This window comes from Lissotriton helveticus, chromosome 4_1 (assembly GCF_964261635.1).
Source record: "Lissotriton helveticus chromosome 4_1, aLisHel1.1, whole genome shotgun sequence".
NCBI lineage: Eukaryota > Metazoa > Chordata > Amphibia > Caudata > Salamandridae > Lissotriton > Lissotriton helveticus.
The window spans coordinates 1,529,336,593-1,529,357,026 of NC_136063.1; the positions used below are offsets into that span (position 1 = coordinate 1,529,336,593).

General features: G+C 46.4%; 1 protein-coding gene across 1 annotated transcript in view; it reads left to right on the plus strand.

Moving 5' to 3' along the window:
• RAB31 (RAB31, member RAS oncogene family) overlaps positions 1-20,434 on the plus strand; it is a 331,933-nt gene that overhangs the window by 262,680 nt on the left and 48,819 nt on the right. Inside the window, exon 4 of the mRNA XM_078688146.1 lies at positions 8,341-8,412. Coding sequence (XP_078544272.1) covers positions 8,341-8,412 — 72 coding nt within the window. The remainder of the gene's footprint in view (positions 1-8,340; positions 8,413-20,434) is intronic.

The following is a 20,434-nucleotide window of genomic DNA, read 5'->3' on the forward strand; positions in this document are numbered from 1 at the left end:
TGTTTTGCGGCACCATCGGACAGCCAGTAGGTGTGTCAGAACTGGCAGGGGTTACAGCCTTGGATTCACTGAAGATCTGATTTCCCCAACAAACCAACGCCTCCTAAGATATCAAACTCCTTCCCTGCCCTCACACCTCACACTAGGGTCAACCCAGAGAGACTAGTGCTGAGAGATTAGTTGTGGCAGTTAACGGGGGGTACGTGTGGTGATCAAGGGAAGACATCAGGATTATCCTTAGTCCCTGTGTCCAACCTGCTGAAGCTTCTGGTCCAAGGTGTCTTCTCCCCTCCTTCCCTTGTTTTGTTCCCTCCTTTCCCTCTTTGTCACCATCGCGTGCTATGGTCTGATAGACGCGGTGGTGTGAGAGGGAGGGGTTGGGCCTATCATCAGTTCCTGGCACTCCTGCGGAAACAGCTTGTGGATCCTTACACTTTCATGCCATGTGTTGTCATAATGCTCTTTTTTACACTTTTTGTGCCCTTAGCAGGTTACTCTTGACAATTGACGGGGACCACTTGCTCTGTAACTTCATGTTCAACCATGCTGCTTTATCTCTGGTATATGGTTTGCTTCACCTAAGAATTCTAAAAGGGGTGTATCCCGTCATAGTAGGAGTGATACGGTAGGCCCACATAGTCTTGGCCAACTCCTTCTCCCAATCCTTTCCAGCATTGATTGCAGCTTGCACAGGGCCCATAATCACTCGATTGAACCGTTCCACGGTTCCATTCCCAGCCAGATGGTAAATAGGAGTATGTTTTTCCTTTACACCATTCCTAGCCAAGAATGCTTTCCACTTGTCAGAAATAAATGGTGGGCCATTGTCACTTAAAATAGAACTTGGAATTCCTTCCCTCCAAAAAGATATTGGTCAAGAAGGAAACCAAAGTGGAAGCATCAACATTATCATACACCTCAAACTCTGGCCATTTAGAATACAGATCCAATAATACTATAACGTATTTGGGAACACCCCATGAATCCAAAATAGGACCCAATACATCCATCACTAATTCATCCCAAGGGCTCTCAGGACATTTATACTCCCCTACTGGTGTTCGGATGACAGTCATTAATTTGTCAGCACTGACACAAGAAGTACAAGATCTCACATTTCTTTTGGTATCCATGTCCATTCCAGGCCACAAATACAATTACTTCACTCTCCTCTTGGATTTAAATATGCCTAGGTGTCCTTCATGCATAATGTTGAAAATATGTCCCCTAAGACGAACCAGAGAAATTACTCTGTCTCCCCTAAGGAAGAACCCTTCTCCACTGATTGATAATTCAGTCTTCAGTTCCCAAAACGTCCTACATTCCATTGATAATCCACTTATCCTGTGCCATCCATAAGCTATATAGCCCTTCAATTCCTACAAGGTGCAACCAGAGCCATAAGCTGCCTTCCAGTATTCCCTCTGAATAACAACCTCCTTGTCGACAGTACATGCAACACTGCATTTCTCCCAATCACTCCTGCAATGTTCTTCCAGTAAGGGTGAGCGACTCAAATAGTCTGCAACCTTGTTTCTGTTACCCAGTAGGTATTCTACATCATACACATAGTCTAAAAGTCTAAAGGTCATCTTGCAATGCGGGGAGTTGCTTTAATGATACTGCTAGAAGTCAGAACTTTAACTAAGGGGTTGTGATCCTTTCTAAGAACGAATCTTGTACCCCACAAATACTGTCTGAACTTTTCCATAGCTCAGACAGTGGTTAACATCTCTATTACAGAGAATCTTTCCTCCATCAGTGTAAGTGGTTGTGAAGCACATGCTATGGTAGTTTCTCACCTTTATTTAGCCTCTTTCTGCTCGCTGCTGACCTTTATTCTGCCTTTTCTGCTCACTTCTCACCTTTGTATTGCCTCTTTCTGCTCATTGCTGACCTTTATATTGCCTCTTTTTGCTCGTTGCTGACCTTTATTCTGCCTCTTTCTGCTCGTTGCTGACCTTTATTCTGCATCTTTCTGCTCTTTTCTCACCTTTATTTTGCCTCTTTGTACTCTTTTCCCCTGGACTGCGGAGGGAGCCTCAAGACCCTCCCCTCCCTCCCTGCCAGCTCCCTGCCTCCTGCGGGATCCAGGATTGCTCTCACAAAGCGAGAGCATTTTGTCAGCTCCCGCTTGCTGGAAGCGGAGTGTTTCCTCTGACTTGACGGAAGCTGTCAAAGCTCCTGCTAATTCACCGCAAAAAGCTATGTCCTGGGGATAGGCACCCAGGGACATAGCAGGGCTATTATTGGCCCTCTTCCTTTCACTTTCAAAGGCCTTACCTCAGGAGGTGGAGGTCACCGGGCCATGAATGATCTGGGAGGGGTGCTGCGTGGCCCCACTCATTCTTTTAAAAATAAGAAAGCCTCGGAGTGGTGGTGGTCCCCGGGGCTTGGGAGTGGGGGGTCCACATGGCCCCCCCGAACCAATTTCTTTTGACCCCGGGGAGGTGGTGGTCCCTGGGGCTCTGTGGGGTATGCGAGGGCCCCCCCAGCAATTAATATATACCCCCGGGAGGTGGTGGTCCATAGAAACATGGTTGTAACTATAATTACACAGTAGGTAATAAATATGTATGTATACAAAACTCTGGCCATTATTCTAGTCAAAATAAAATCCATTATATCAGGTTCTCCACTGGATCCCTGTCCAGTCATGTTTTGTATTTGATAGCCCCGTCGGTTACACTCTTGATTCCTTTTTTTTTTTTTCCAGAGTTTTATATAGCGCGAACTAGACCCGAACCGAATCAGGTATCAGAGCGCTTTACATAGCACCAGTTACGTTACATGAGGACACACTATCTATCTGCAATAATTCTTTAGGCAATAACCTGGTCCCTATTTTCTGCAAAACAGCACTAGTGGTCTCACTCCTAATTAAATTTACCCTGGATCATAGCATTCTTACAATCTATTGTCCTATTTCTCTTTTTCCACTGATAAGCGAGATTTTGAAAAACTGGGTTAACTTCCATCTACTCCAACACATTGAAGAGAACAGTTTACTCATTGTGTTTCAATTTAGTTTCAAACCTACCTTGAGCATGGAAACTTTGCTGACAGCTGCTGGCAATGACATTGGGATGATACTAGATTAAGGGGGCTCTGCTTCCCTCATACTCCTTGATTTTTCAGCAGCGTTTGACAATGTCTCACATGATATTCTTCTAAAGACACTCCAAAAGGCTGGTATTTAGGGACAGGTTCTTGTCTGGTTTAAATATTGTCTGAGCACTAGAACACTAGCAGTTTAACTGACTCCCTTACACCCTGATATTAGAGATCTGAGATGAAGAGTCCCTCAAGGGTCTACTCTCAGCCATACACTTTTTAATCTGTATGTGGCTCCACTGGCTGATCTGATTGCCTCCTTTGGCTTTCAATTCTTTTTTTACGCTGATGTTTCAGATCTTTCTGCGATGAGAAGGTAATCTCAACTCTTCTCAGGAGCAATTCAAATGTGGCTTAGTCGTGGTGGCTAGTTGTATGAATGCCAACTCACTGTGCCTGTACTCCGAGATAACCAAAGTCTTGATGTTTAGGAATTCTTCCTGTTGGTAGTCATCCTGGTGGCCAAAATCCCTTTGGCACTTGTCCTACGGCTGCCACTTCGGCTCGTAACCGGGAGTCATTTATGACCTGAAGGTGTCTTTTGAACCTCATATCAGGAAACGTACCACTATCTGCTTTCTCATCATGAAAGTTTTTTTTTTAAATACTGTTATTCAACCCTCTGACATCCAGGCAACCCTGGGCTCAATCACTGGTAATTTGCATTTTAGACTATTGTAAGACATTGTTTGTCTGCCTCCCTAATGCACAGATTGCAGCTAATCCAGAATACAGCAGCTAGGCTTGGGATAGATGTCCCCAGATATGACAGCTTTGCAATTCATGCGAAGAGCTGCACTGGCTTCCAAAACACAAAATATGCGCTTTCAAGGCTCTTTGTTTTTGCCATAAGGCCACCAGTCCCACTTACCACTCTACCTATATATCGTAGATGTTCTCTAGATACTCTTCTCCTAGATTGCTACGCTTGTCCATACAGAGCGTGGTGAATGTCTATACGTTATGCAAGGCTGGATCTGGCAGACCAGCATTTTCAGTGATCAATCTCACTTACCTCTTGAGATTCGATCTGAGCCTAATCCTCTTAGATTTCGCAAAGCCTTGAAAACTGTTCTCATTCATTAATGCTTAACATGCAGGGTTGCTTACATTCATAGCGCCAGGACACCTCTGGATAATCGTGTGCATTTTGTATTAAAATTTAATTAAATCATTAAGAAATTAGTTATCTCCTGGCAAGGAAGGATTTCCGCCAAGTTTCTATAAGGAATGATGGACTTCCCTGATTTCTTTCCTCCTCAAAGTTTTTCACACTTTCAACACGATAGCTAAGGACAGTTCAGTCTCACACTCAATGGCAGCAGCTATGATATCCCTTATTCTCAATCTGTGGAAGAATCCGGAACAGTTATGCTCGGACAGCCCAAAATAAGTATTAAATGTAGATGAAAAATCCACACCAAAATCTTGGCCAAAACTTTGGAAAGATGTATACCAGAGCCCTGGTGCTCTGCAGGCACCGGGGCTCCTGGCTGACTTGGCTAAAGTGCAACAATGTAACAACACTAAGAATCTCTGCGCAGTGTGGCACACGTGTCAGGGGAGTGAGTTTGTCACGTTTATAGGGGGCTGGGTGGCGCCATAATTGATATCAGTTTCATTTTGCTCCCTGCAGCATGAGTTCAGCTCGCCACGGTAATTATGAAATCTGTGACCGAAACAGCCAGTCCCAGGCAGGGCTGCAGTACATTGCAGCGGCTGAAACACACTGCTCCCTGCGGTGGCCAGCATAGAGCGAGTTAATTCCTCGTGGCTCAGGACAGCAGACAGTAGAGTGGACAGAGCATCAGCAGCGCCCACCAGCCACCAGGCAAAGAGCCGACCCAGGCCGTCCGGTGTATGGAATGGCAGTTGCTCTCACTGTCCGCCCTCGCTCCAAAATTAAGTAAGTGTCTAACTTAGTAAGCACCAGAGGAGTACAGCTTACTTCCAAAATGTGCTCGGCCTCACGGACACTTCTACTAATGCCCCAGGCCCATCGCCACACATGAGCTACATTGAATTAAATTGTGCACATCAACATCCCGCACATTGTCCACGTGTCACCCGCGACCCCTACCATATGCTAGAATCATTATGCGCGCCTACTGGCGCTGTGGCTGACATTACATGCCCTACCCAGCCTTCTCCATCAATTTGCCTCACATCCACCGAGGTCAACCCGGAGTGAATCGGCTGCCGGCAGAGTAAGCCATCTCCACACAGCCCTAATAACCACAGCTGAAGGCGCTGCACGAATGATCAAAAACCCTGGTCATCAAGAGATTGCTGAAGTTGTGCAAAAGTTGGAAAATGTCCCTTGTGAGGAGATGGGTGCGGTTTCCACAACTTTGTCCAAGTTAAATGGAACTTCTGCAGCTGGTATTAGCGGGACTTCAGGCTGCAGGGCCTGTCTGCCACCCCCAGGGAGGCAAACTAGCTGCCACCCAGGGCTGCCCCAGGTAAAGGAACCGGCTCTTTTTTGCAGTTATTATTTCAAACTGCATTTTGCACTGTTCTGTTTTTAGTTAGGGGGTGTGTCGGCGTTTATTAAAGTTAATTGTGAATAGACATACCATCCTATTTTAATCACCACCTGCACACTTTTGTTTTTTGCACTGCTTCTATCTATTTGCAGGTCAGTTCCCCGCTAGACTGCTTGAAGTGAATGTGGGCGGTATTCGGCTGAGTACCTGTTGGGACTGTGTACTCTATTGATCAAGAGATACACCATCCCTTTGAACCGTTTAACCAAATGAGAATAACTGATCATGTGGAATAATTGATGGTTACTCGGATATCAAGAAAAGCTGTTTCCCACCACATATCACGTTCTTTGGTCTTTTTCTGGTTACTTTGTGAGTACCTTTAATTTCAGTGGTAGTTTCTCACCGGTAACATTCTACTTTGCAGAGAGCGTTACTCCTATTTAGGCCTTAGTTAGGCGGCGAGTAGACCCCCGGTTCTATTGTGTTGTTGTAGTATAGTGTTTGGGGAAGAGGAACCGGTCTGGTCTTAAAAATTTCCCTTCGACCCTACTCCTCCTTGTTAGTTTTTGTAAGGGAACCGGCTGCCAGTGCAATGTTCCCTGCATGCGCGGGCATGTAAGCATGAAAAATAAAGGGTACAGCAAGAGAGGTGTAGTGGAGAGGTGAGTGTGCATCGAGAGAGAAAATTAACATAGGAAAGGGACGGTGCGCCTACGTGACGGATGCGGGTAGATCTGAAGTCTAGCTGTTGCAGGCCTTGTACTTTGCAGAAAACACAGTTGTTTATGTACTTCTGATATGTTAAGGAAAACCTGAAAAAATGTATTGAATAGTGTCTTTTGGTAAGACTCTTTTATATATGAGACATGGGACTCTTGAGCTACAATGGTTTGATAAAATATTAATCAGTATTAAAATTTACTGGCATTTAATTTTAGAACCACTGACTAACGGGCACTACTGTGCCCTGGATGTAAATTGAGTTCAAGGGTATTAGGTGGGCTTATGTCCTACAAGAGGTATTCTCTTGGGCAGCAGGTGCAAGTCATTCCTTGATTGTACGCAGACTAGTGAACGGGTATAAGGGTCAAGGACCCACTGTTAGGGAGACTTGGGACTCTGTGCATAGTGTTCAGTTAAGGCCCCTTTCTATAAGTTTGTCTTAAGTATCCTTTTGAAAGAAGACACTAACCACCAATACCACCACCACTGGTGGTATTGGTGGGGGGTGATATTGATGGTGGTGGTATTGATGGGGTGGTATTGGTGGGGGTGGTATTGGTGGTGGGGGTGGTATTGGGTCCCCAGAGCACATCACCTTTGTGCACGTCCACACTGCTTTAATGGCGGGACCATGTTTGGTCACTTAATGTCAGCTGTAGATCCCCGAATAGTGTCCAAATAGACCAGATAATCATTCACCCTCTCTGATGGTTGTCACATGCTGTTTTTCTGAGTCCCCAGATAGATCGTGCAATCTATGGAGTCTCCCTTGTACTGCGGTAGTATTCAACTGTGTAGCTTTGGACTGTGTCATGTATGTGCAAGTAACTTGCATGATCAAGGCCACATGTCCCTTGGACCTCTTTCAAGTGCTCACCGACCTTCCCCCCCCCCCTCTTCGCGGCCTGCCATCGGCGGCAATCTGAGGGATAGCCCCGGGCGCCAAAAGCTCTAGCTGCGCCACTGCCGATGCTCCTTTTTAATTAGCCTAATAGAGACTAATTGCTGTTTACAGTGACTCTATAAACCTGGAGTTGTATTATGGAAAGTGACCCGGTAGCACAACAGGCATGTTGGTATTACAGAGAGGGCCACAGATGCTTGTGATTTCCTTTCTATAACTCACATACATCGCCACAGCTCTCACCAGAGGGTGTTGCCTCATTTGCATGGGGGCATGGCTCCATGCAAATGAGGGAATCCCTTTGCCTCTGCACCTGTGTCTTATTATAGATGTGGGCACAGAGGCATAGAAGCTGTCAGGAGGCGCACTGTCAGTGCGCCCCCATGATAGCAGCCATCTGGAGGAGGGAATGGGTGGTCCTATGGACCTCCAATACCCCCTTGCAGGCGGGTGCTGTCACTCACTGCACCCACCTGCAAGGAGATCTCTAATCCTCCTTAAAAGTGCAGGCGAGTTGCTGCCTGCACAGTGAAACACGGAGTGGCTGCTTCAAAGCCACTCTGTATTTCACTTGAATGCACTGCCCTCAGGGCAGCACGTATTCACGGCTGCCCTGGGGGCAGCACATTCATTACTATATGGTGCATGTTCCTTGTTTGCGCTAGGCGCACCTTTTGAAAGGTGCACCCGGCACAAACAAAGAGAGCGCAGCGCCTTCTGTAATATGGCCCCTGGTGTGGAAAAAAATGATCACATCCCCTTGCCAGGAGAAAGAAAGTACAGTTCAACCAAATGCAGAAGTTCTATAGTTTCACTCGGGATGAGAGAACAAAAGAGCATGTTGATGCGTATGGGGAGGAAGAGAATGCTAGCTTACTACATGTTTGTACGGGAATGTAACACAAATTCCAGATGCCACATTGCTTTCCCCTGTACTGAATGAATGACTTAACAGCCAATCAAAAAGCAAAAGCCAAACCAAGTACTTTCACTGTAGCTAGAATTTTTCAATAATGTCTCTGCTTGTCATGTTAATCTGCAACGCTCTTATAAATTGTTAAATGAAGTAATACTGCATTTATAACAGATGAATATATTGTTTTTTAACAGTTCCACTCATTGGCGCCAATGTATTATCGAGGGTCAGCTGCAGCTGTTATTGTATATGACATCACCAAACAGGTAAAACATTATATCTACACAATTGCATTTCATGTGCCTATTTGATGCTACTACCATACTTGCACCAAAAGTAAACTCTATACACTTAAATAAATGTTTTTGTGGTTGTACTTAAGGGAATTTGGGGTCAGATTTACAAGCACTTTGTGCCACGTTTGCGTGATAGAAGTGAATCAAACCCATGGCCGGATTGGCCGTACTGGGCATTGGGTGTTTCCCCGGGAGGCTGGAAGGTTGGGGGCCGGTTTTGCAGCTCGGGAGCTGGTTTTGCTACTGAGGGCCATTTTTGCAGCAGTGGTGCAATATCGGCCCCCAGTAACAAAAGCAGCAAGCACGCGTTTGCAGCCTCCTGGAGCCAGGCATTGCTTCCCCAGGGGCTGGTCCGAGCAAATAGCCAGGGCTGCTTTGGTTTCCCAGTCTGGCCCTACTTAAACCGGTGCAAAGTGTTGTTTTGAGATATACTTTCAAGTGCAAATCCTGATTTATGTTGGAAAGTAACCCAATTGGGTAGCTTATTGGTGTTCTCATGCAACCCACCAATGAATGTTGGTACAAAACTCTGTCTACTAAACAAGGTAGAGACTCTGTACCAAACATTAACTGCTCTTTGAGGCAGATTTAAGGTTTGAGAAAAGCTTCCTTTCTCAGGACTTTTCAAACTTCATGTGTGGCGTGCTCTGCAGCAAACGTCCAAAGTTTTAAAACCCTTCCAGCGTCCATAGCCTTTGTGGTAGGAACAGTACTAAGAAACTCCCTTTGTAACATTTATCTGGGACATGGAGCGGAAAATAAAAGTGAGTGTTTCCTTGATTTTATTTGAAAAATGCCAACTTTTTTTCCTGAACTACTATTCAATTCCAAAATGATACACCAGCCTATCAAACAAATGGCCACACTCTATAAAGCTAAATGCATCTCAATCGCTACTTAGGAAGCTGGAGTATGGGGTTTCAGTAATTGTGGAAAACTCCAAGTACTAGAAAATAATTTTATTAGAAAGCTTTTGATGGTCCCTAAGAGCACACCAACATCCTTTTGCCACTCGGAACTGGGCCTTTTGTACATTACGGATCGTATTGGACTTCCCCTTTGTTATTATTGGTGAAAATCCCCTTTGTTATTATTGGTGAAAATCTGGCATACACCGGCGCTGGATTTTTCAAGATCCATTATTATGAATTCTTTCCATGGCCAATACTGAGAGGATCCTTTCGCTCGGTCATCTGAAACGTGCATTTAGCGAATTGGGTGTAATAGAGTACTTTAATGACTCCTGTAATATGCCTCCTCAGGCAAAGTCTATAGTAAAGTCTTTATATTATTCAAGTGCCAGTGCATGCCACAACCAGCAATTGAATAAGCGAAGAGTCGTGAGTATGGACAGTGATAGTTTTTCCACCAAGCAGATTTGTCAAGAAATGTATATTTGAATAGTCTTATCGAGTTGCCATTTCGTTTCTTAACTCATTTGTTTCAATTTCTTATGGTTTTATAGGATTTAGCATCCTTTTAAGGATTTTGAGTGTTTTACCTAAATTATGCATTTTTACTCTGACATATTTTTATTGAATGTATTGTCATATATGTGCTTTTATGATAATCACAAGGTGAAAATGCAGTTCAAGCTTGTGATGACTGTTGTGACGGGTGTTCAAGCGTAAGATCTATGGTATCGGGGATTGGTTCACCTACGAAACCGAAGATTCAATATGGCTGGATTACTTACCCGTAATCTTCATTACTCCTAGTTTCATTTTCCTCATCCCATTACTTAGTGTAAGGTATACCAGAGCCCCAACAATAATTCTGACGCTGTGCCACAGATCCAACTTGTTTCTTTTGTCTTGTTTAATCTAATCTGAGTTTTAGATTACTGTCCCTGGCATCATACCTGCACTCCGTATGGTACTTTAAGAATTGTCACATTTCCCTGGCTCAGAATCTTATTCCAGACAATGTAGATTTTCCTAGTAGTTTATGACGGAAAGTCTTAATTTTATTAAAGACACGGAGGCTCCTATTATGCTTATCTTATCTTGCTTTATTTCCCATAGCAGCCAAGATAAGTAAAAACCACAGTTCCCAGAGGGCCCAGTGAAAAAAACTGGCCAATGGGAACGCAAACAGAACAAACATTGCGCCCAATCATAGAACACCAGTCTGGATAACGTCACCATCTGACTGCGAACATTCCTCTTTTCGCTGGCGAGCAGCTCAGATAGTCAATATACAGTGGAACAATCGAGAAAACAATGGAAAGGGCTACAATCCAGGAACAAAAGTCTCGACCAACATCCAGCCAGGGTCGGCGAACTGCAGGAATCTCTGTAGAAGAATCGAAACAGGAAGGAGAGGTGTCCAGGAGAAGCGGAAGGCGCTCTTGCAGTGCATCATGAAGATGCAGGAGGCAACGCTGGAGTCGCTAAAGGGAGAAAGAAACACAGGTTAAAAGTGTTGCGGTGGGATAATACTCGCCTCCGTGTCTTTAATAAAATTAGGACTTTCCGTCATAAACTACTAGGAAACTCTACATTTTATGACAAGACCGGAGGCTCCTATTATGCTTGTTTAAAGCATATCCACCACCAAAGAAGCAGCGGTAACAACAGGTTTGCAGTAGAACATACGAAAAACATTGTCATTAGACCAATCTGCTGATCTCAGAATGTCCTCCAAACGAGAGCCCGCCCAAAAAGCTTTGGAAGCCATGGCTCCCCTGGTGGAATGAGCTCCGAAAACGGAGACATCAATGTCCGCAAGGGACATAACCCAGCGGGCCAGAGTAGCAGAGGAAACGGGATGGTGGGATTTACGGAAAGAAATGAGAAGTTGGGAATGAGAGGACGTTCTGAGGTCAGAAGTTCTTTGTTCGTACACCTTGAGGCATTGACCTACACATAACTTAGGATGGAAAGGGAAGTAAGGATAAAAAACAGAATTTAAATTTGTCTTTGTCCTCCTATTTATGTGGAACATAACACCTGTAGGAGCAAACTGCCGGGAAGAATTATCCAAAGCCTTAACATCTGAAACACGTTATCGTGACGAGGTAGAGTAACATGGTAAGCTTAGCTGACAACCTTTTTAGAGAAAGAGCAGAATTATCTGGCCAATCAGAAAACAATTTGAGAACTACATTAACATCCCATAAATTTGAATACTTAGCCACCGGAGGTTTGGAAAACCGAACTCCTCTAAGAAGACGGCAGATCAAAGGATGAACGCCCACCGGCTTGCCATCGATTGGGGAATGGTTAAGAGAAATGGCGGATCTGTACAAGTTGACTGTCCTGTATGACTTACCTGCACTGGATTCAGAAGCCAAGAAATTGACCACAAAATTCAGAGGGGCTGAAAAGGGATCGATATGTCTTTCCATACACCAGCTTGCCCATAAAGGCCAAGCGGATTTGTAAGCTTTTGAGGTCCCAGGGGCCCAGGCTTTGCTGGTAAATAGAGAAGCCTCTTGTGAAAGGAGGAGCTCAGGAGGGACAGGCTGGAAACTTTCCAAGCAGACATGACCAGGGAATTGTCCAGAATAAGACTGTGTGGAAGACCTAAGGGGTTCAGCAGTAAATCCTCGCGTGCTGGGAGAAGCACCGGGAAATCCACCACCATCTCCAGAAGAGACGGTAACCAAATCTGAGATTGCCAAAAGGCAACCACGATGACCAAGGACGTCGACTGACGACGTATCTCGGAAAGTACCCTGTTGATCATGAGAAAAGGAGGGAATGCATAGTTGAGGTGAAGGGACCAATCCTGAAGGAAAGCATCCGTTGCAAGGGCTGAAGCGTCCGGTCACCAACTGAAGAAACGAGGCAACTGAGTGATGATGTGAGAAGCAAAGAGATCGAAATAAAAGGGTCCCCATTTTTGAGATCGGGATTGGAAGACGGATGGAAGAAGCCTCCAGTCGCTGGAGTCTCGAAGATAGCGAGAATGTGTCAAGAACTGCTCCTGCTCCGTAGACGATTGCGGTGGAGAACGGAGTTGAAACAGACTACCAAGACCAGCAGGCTGAGCGCGGAGTATGCGCGGTAACATCCGCCCATAAAAGATGCCCATGACGGAGAATGAGCGTCGGATATTTTGAATCCTGCCGGCGCACGTCTTGGTTAGAGTTCCAGAGTCCCGAGACCTCGGAGGTTGCAGTGTTCAAGGACCGCGAACTTCCCTCGAGAAAGGTAAGATAGTGCGGCTGCTCTCTTACGCTTTCACCAGATTCCTCACGGTCGAGTGTCAGGCTTGGTGCTCCTGTGGAGGCTAAGCAGAGACGCACGCCTGGAGGTGTTTTCCAGCGTCTCTGCAAACCCCCGAGGACTTGTGACATCTCAAGGTAGAGCGGAGGCTCCCTTGAGGTATCTTTGCGTAGAGACGCGTCGAGTGTCAGGCTTGGCATTCCCTCAGACTCCGCAAGCGGAAGTGTTTGCATTCCCACCTAGATAGAGCGGCTGCTCTCTGGGGACATCGTGACACACCCGCGGTAAAGTACCAGGCTTGGTATTCCCGCAGTGGTTGTGAAGTGTAGGGAGCTACACCACGGGACGAAGAACGATACCCTTGACTGCAAATTACATAGTGGCAGCTCACAAGCGGCATTGTCGGCCGTTACTTTGCACAGTGCCCTCTGTTGGCGAGTACCAGGACTGGTACTCATACGGAGGACGGTTGGTTCAGGCAGCAGTCACTCAGTAGTACCAACAGTTACCCGTTGTTCTCTGGATATTAAACTATCTGCCTTAATAGTGCCTTGTTTGGTGACTTACATGGTTTGTAAGTTAATCACCATTAAATATCCCTTTACCCTACAACTGGTGTTCTCTTGTGTTTGTTCACTCTAGTTCCATCAAACCGCTCCTGAGGAGTTCTGGGAGATTACAGAATGCCAATCTGCCACCGAGGTGATATCTCCCGGAAGATACTCCGCTGTCAGGGATAGTTTGTTCGACAGACAATATTCCCAAAGGCTCTTTGCCAACTCTGCAAGAGGCTTGGATTTGGTGCCACCGAGATGGTTGATGTAGCGGACCGCAGAATTATTGTCCATTCGAAGAAGAATGGAACATCGAACTCTGTTCTTTGAGAGGCTTTGGATTGCAAAGGAGCCTGCAAGAATCTCTAAACAATTGATGTGCAATTTCGACGCCTCGCGAGACCATGTACCGCCAGTCGATATTGGTCCACAACGGGTGCCCCAACCCGACAGTCTTGCATCTGATTCTAACACAAGATCTGGGGCAGACGCGAAGATAGTTCGACCGTTCCAAGCATCTAAATGGTCGATCCACCATTGAAGTTCATCTCGAGACTCTTGATCCAAGGCGATAAGGTCGCCGTAGGCCAATCCTTGACGTAAAGGTCTGATTTTTAGACGCTGAAGAGCCCAATAGTGAAGGTGACCAAGAAAGATGGCTTGAATGGAAGCGGAGAGAAGACCGACTATTCTTGCGAGAGATCTGAGGGAAATGAGGGAGGTCCGAAGGACGTGAGAAATCTCTGACTTGATGGTCGCGACCTTTGATTGAGGAAGCAGGAGGGAATCTGTGGGGGAATCCACTAGGAAGCCCAAAAACTCGATACTCTGGGCAGAAAGAAGCATTGACTTTTCGTGATTGAGAAGGAAGCCCAGATCCAGAAGCAGGGATTGAGTGGTGCTGAGATCGGGCAGAAGGAGCTGTTTGTCCGTGTTCATGATCAAAATGTTGTCTAAGTATATGATAAATCTGATTCCAAGGGATCGCAGGAAAGCCACCACTGGTTTCATGATTTTTGTAAAGAACCAATGTGCCGAAGAGAGACCGAAAGGAAGAGAGGTGAAACGATAAGTTACGCCCAAATATTGGAATTGAAGAAACTTGGTATGAGCAGGATGAATTGGAACAGTGAGATATGCGTCCTGTAAGTCCAATCGTATCTCTTAAATGAATAATAGTCTCCATTTTGAAGTGACGATAAACTACGAACTGGTTGAACCAGTTTAGATTTATCACAGGACGCATATTTTTGTTCTTTTTCTGAACTAGGAAAATTGAACTGAGAAACCCTGTGGGATCGAAGAGAGCAGCTTGGATGGCCTACTTTTGGAGAAGGCATTGAGCCTCCAGAGAGATTAGCTGAGACATTTCGGTCGAGAAAACCAGAGGAGGAGGGAACACAGTTTGGGAAGATAACCTTGAACTGTATTTAGTACCCAAGGATCTGCACTGATAGTTTGCCACTTTGGAAGAAAAAAAACGCCCTCCTACCGGGGGAGGAGGTGTAAGACGTACCTTGCTGGTTGTTGTTGCGGTCATTTTTCTGACCTCGACCTCTGAATCCACGGCCTCTTTGCTGGTAGAATTGAGGCTTGTAGTCTTGGGAACCGGAATTGAAGGAACCTCTGGAGCCTTGATTGTGACAGGGACGGCTGGAAGAGCGACCCCTGCCTCTGCCGGCCCATCCAAAAACCCAAGGGGAAAACACTTTTTTGATTAACTGTTGTGCCTTATCCAAGGAGGCGAAGGTAGACACAAACATGCTGAGGTCTTTAACAAGAGAATCCCCACAAAGGAGTCCATTAGCTTTAATACCTGGATCCTGAGGGTCCAAACTAGCCAACTTGGGATCGAGTTTGATAAGAAGCCTTTTGCGACGTTCATGCGTGATAGCGGCATTGGCGTTTCCTAGAAGACAGAAAGCTCGCTGGACCCACATAGACATGTCTTCCGCAGACAAATCAGTGCCCTCCAAACGGGCAGCTTCTGCCAAGTCAAAAATATGCATCAAAGGACCCACAACGTCAAGTAATTTATCCTGACAGGTGGACCAAGCCTTGTCCACCCCTCTTCGTGGGTCTTTGCCGAACTTAGAGAAAAAGGTGAGCAAGGGCTGATCGATGGAAGGGACCATGGTAACCTTCTCAGCTAACGAGGGCTTAGGGCACTCCGACTTTAACCTCGACCTAACAGATGAATCCAAGGGAAGACAAAGTCTGGCTGAGATATAATCGACAACATGAGGGGCAGGAAACAATTCGGTAGAGTTAGAATGGCGAATGGTGGAAGGGTCAAACATAGGCACACCTTCCGAAAAGGTCAAAGAGGTCATCTGCGTCACCCATGTTGTCATCTGTGTCCAAGGTGGAAAAAAACAATTTTTTGGGTACCTCTGAATGCTTCGTTTTATTTTTGCATTTGCCCTCTGAACCTGTTAACCCCTCCTTGGAAGGAGGCCTCGGAGGTGCATGGTCCTCAATCAAGCGCGAGGAAGCCTCGCTATTCAAACGTTACGTAGTATTGGAAGCATGTAAGGAAGCAGAGGAAACCACCTTTCTTTTTCTGCTATCCCCACAGACTGGGCCAGTGCTTTGGACAACAGACTCATAATAGAGTTCTCCATGCCTTTAGACAAGCGCCTTATGGACGTCTCTACTGCATTCTCCACAGAATTATTTCTAAATGTGTTTAAATCATGTCTGAAGGCCTCGCCTTCCTCATGTTGCCGGTCTGAACCGGGAGAACTATCAATTTCCATTGCCTGATATGCGAAGAGGAACATATTAGTAAGGAAGGGGTTAACTTGCAAGAAGGAGGGAGGCACACAGATAGGACACTCCCTTTAGGGGCGTGTAGCAACCACCGAGCTCACAGGAGCTCCGGAAGGCGACCGAGACAATGGGCTGTGCGCACTGCGGGAAAAAACGTGAGGAAGCTAACAGAACACTCCATTCAGTGCGAGCGGAGAGAACCACAAGCCGCTAGAAGCTCCGGTAAGTGGGCAAAAAGAACAGGGGACATGCGTGCTCCGTGTGGGGAACTACGGGACCAGAGAACTGCGCAACGGTTGAAACCAACCGAACTCGAGGGTTTGGGGGGAGGACGCGGAGCGGAACAAAGCGGCAGCGGCAAGAAACCTCTGAAAAGGAAGCGATAAGCTGGCAAAGCAAGTATTTAAGTAAATACACAATAATATACGATATAAACCAACACCAATTAACTGAAAAGCATTTAACAAGAAGAGCAACAAGGATAAGTCACGTATCTGACTGCGAGCAGCGAGAAAAGAGGAATGTTCGCAGTCAGATGGTGACGTTATCCAGACTGGTGTTCTATGATTGGGTGCAATGTTTGTTCTATTTGCGTTCCCATTGGCCAGTTTTCACTGGGATCTCTGGGAACTGTGGTTTTTACTTATCTTGGCTGCTATGGGAAATAAAGCAAGATAAGATGAGCATAATAGGAGCCTCCGGCCTTGTCATAAAATTGTCCTCCTTACTGAGCTACGTTAATTACTCTGCTTTTCAGCAGAAGGATCAAAGGCCTCTCCATTCGATAGAGCCATTACCAGTGCTTGACACAGTTCCTGGGAAAGGAAGGAATAGGGAGGAAATCTGTATATGTTAATTCGCTTGTTACTTTGCACTTGGGCTGAGACAGACCAAACCCACAGAAACAAAGGAGTAGGTCCAGACCTCTGGAGCCAACACAGGAGGGGCTCATCTTTAAACTTTTGGTGAGACAGGATCAGACAGCTGTGTAAGGCAGGAGCAGAGTGGAAGCTCTCAGGGAAGCTCTTTCCATAGACAACTTAAAATTACCATACTAGAATGTCCCAGAATACTGGGCAAGAGGGTTGGGACTTAGGTAGAGTGATGATGTGGTATCCTAGAATTGGCCAGGGCTGCCTGGCTTCCAGAGCTTTTCACCCCCACTTAAAAACCCCTGCATAATATGCTGGACCTGGGAGCAATGACGGCAAACGTATGCCCAGCTGGAATGAGAAACCGCATGATGTCCCTACAAAGAATGGAATTTGATTCCAGCTGATCCCCAGAACTAGGATGGGTCTCTCCAGGCCCTGAAGTTGCTGGTCCACTTATGCCACCTGAGGAACAGTTGGGGGAATGGACCTTCTACCGGACCCTGGATGCTTCTCCTGGGACTACTTTGACATTTGACTCTGCTGACACAAAGGTGCCCTGCAAGTAGCCATGAGGTTGTGGGACATGGGGAGTGCTGCAGAGAGGGTGGTCTGCTGGTTGGCGTGGAGGGACTGTGCAAGAAACCCACACAACTGAGAGAGCACCAGGAGACAAGGTAGGGGATCAGTCTGTCGCCGGGAGCCAGAAAGTCCTGCCCCCACAAAAGGCACCCCATTAGACAACAGAAGACCTGAATAAAATGCCCCTTGTGGATAAGGCTGGCCACCAGGAGCAAAAATAACTCAGAATTGTCCAAATTGGCTGTACAGAGCCAGAGAAACAGGTCTGTGAAGTCTGGACTCCAGAGGGGGAAAAAAAAAAATCAAGTGAATAGTGCCCACCTATTTTCACAAACTACTCCCCCGGTGGTCCAGGCCTTGGGTGTTGGTGCAGCGTCAATATTTTAATTCTGAGAATGGGACATGAGTGGGGCACCCTCCACAAGCGTATTTATGCCCTTGCGGGCTCCCGTGTCACCTGGGGCCAGCATATAAGTAAAGGGTCCTGGGGACACTGTCCCCTGGGACTAAATTGATTACATCACCGGGTTTGTTGTCCACCCACTGTGGCGTGTCTGGGATGGGTAGATGCTGGCCCCCTATCCAGCTACCCGCACTCCTTACAGACAGGGTAAGTGCACCGTACCCGCCCATGGGTGAGAGCGGGAAAGCAACTGCTTCCGCTGGGTGGCAGCCGAACAGAAGAAATACTGGCTCATGTGTATCATACTACAGGTGTGTGCATGGAGAGCTGACTGGCTCAGCTTGTGAGTGGGCTTCCTGCAGTGCCCCCACCACAAGGTAACATCCGAATGTCCGATATGTACAATAACCCAGGATTTAAAAAATAAAAAAGAGAAAAAGAGTCCCAGCCTCCCTCCTTTAGCAAGCGAGAAGCCGCTCACTCCATATCCACTGCCCCTGGGCTTTGGAATGCCCTATATGCCCCTAGGAGGGCTCACAAACTTCATATTGTCGTTCTGTGGTGCCTCATGATGGACAGGGGCACAAAAGACAGTAGTCCAGGCTCTCATTGGCTCTAGAACTAGACTATGGAAATATCCTACATCTAGGGACCAATAAAGAGATTGCACGTCGATTACAGGTCGTGCAAAATGCGGCAGCAAGGGTACTCCTACGCCTCCCTAGGCAGGCACACATCTCTGAACATCTATTCAACTTACACTGGCTTAAGATGGGCAATTAATCAAAATTTAAAGCACTGTTATATGTCCAGAATTCACACTGGGGAAGCCCCTGACTACTTATGTAAGCTGGTCCATAAATATATCCCCTCCTGTAACCTTCGTTCGTTAAAACAGGCAAGATTTGCAGTCCCTAGATTTAAACGTGCACGAATGGGCGGCCGCTCCTTCGCGTACCTGGGGCCAGTTCTGTGGAACTCACTCCCGCTGCGACTGCGGCTGGAACCGAGGTACAGAAAATTTCGGAAAGGTATTAAATCCTGGCTATTCAACCAATAACATCGTATAGATTGATCTCCTTGGTGGAATAAGGATCCAGGGCGCCGGGAAACCCTCAGGGTAGCTGTTGCGCCATATAAGTTCAATAAATAAATAAATAAATAGGGGCACTGCTGTTCATCATGCACTAAACCAGACATGCGGGGAAATGTTATTGTAAATGCGGAAGTACATTTGCCAGGCTCTTCGTCATCCATCCATTCTGAGTGACCAAAATTCGTGGCGCCACAGGAAGGCCAACAGCAGTGGAAGAGAGGTGACTAGAGGTCTGGAAACATAGGTTCTGCAATAACTATTTAAACAGAGATTTTGTGATTCTATGTGAGGATAGTTTTCTGTACTGCTTATCAGATTGTAACAACAATAATTGTGAACGCCCAGACATGAATGGCTGTGAGAACTAATAGTGACAGTGTACATATCTACCGGTGAAGGTGAAGCCTGAAAGAGCCTGTCTGGGATGGGTGCCTTTGAAACAAGATGACTACCAGTGACATAGCCTGATCCTGGAATTGCAAAGAGAGAAGACCAAGTCCAAGTGTTTCACAGGCATTGTTTACTTGTAAAAGGTGCATTTGTGGATCATTGGACATTGTCCTGGTGCAAAAAGCCAATGAAACCTTTACGGCAGGGTAGTGGCCAACCTTTTGAAATGCACTTGTCAGAAATATGGTGAACTTGGAGGACTGCCAGAATAAAGTTGGAACAAATTAAGATCATAGTGTTCCTTTTCTACCGACACCTTAATTACATGCTCAGGGCCACTGGAACTATGCGATGTTGCAGCTGTGGTGTTTCCTACATAATTATGGATTTTCCTCATTTGCCACATAATCCATTATCTGCCACATAATCTGCACATTTTAACAAAAAAACATTTCTAGCTCCAACCGATCAAAAGTTACTAAAAAATCAGCTACTGTGTTGGCGCACAGTGGAAGTCCCTTTGAAAAAGTTGACAGGTCCTCTTTGTTTATTGTGTATTTCGGTGTTAAACTGGTAGCGATGGGGTAAAACCTTTGCCCAGGAAAGTGTTAACCGGATAAATAACAAAAATAAGGACGTATTACTATCACAAATTGAGCTACATTGCGCCACATGCTTGCCTTTTCTTGCCGCATTATTTAATCAACCTGCTGTATAATTTGGTCCTCCCCTACCGCATAATTACAGTGGCCCTAAGTATACTCTTTGGGGCCCATTAGGATGGCGGGCGGATTGCACCCGCCAGGCTGGCGGTAGCCACCGCCAGCCTGGCGGGGGCAATCTGCCCGCCATCCGCACCTAGATTCCCCCCGCCATATTAGGATGGCGGGGGGGGACCGCGGCGGACGGAAAGACCGTCCGTCGCTTTTCCGCCCTGGTCGCCTTGCGACCGCGGCGGAAAAGGTTTAATATGGTGGCGGTGTCTAATAGACACCGCCAGCCATATTATGAAGGGTGTCTTTAGGTGCCTTTCCGCGGCGGCGAAGCCGCCACGGAAAGGCATGCGGTCTTCACTCTGGGAGCCCCCTGCGGTCCCCCAGAGTGAAGGAGAGGTGGGGGGTGCACACTGGGGTTACTTGTGGTACCCCCCC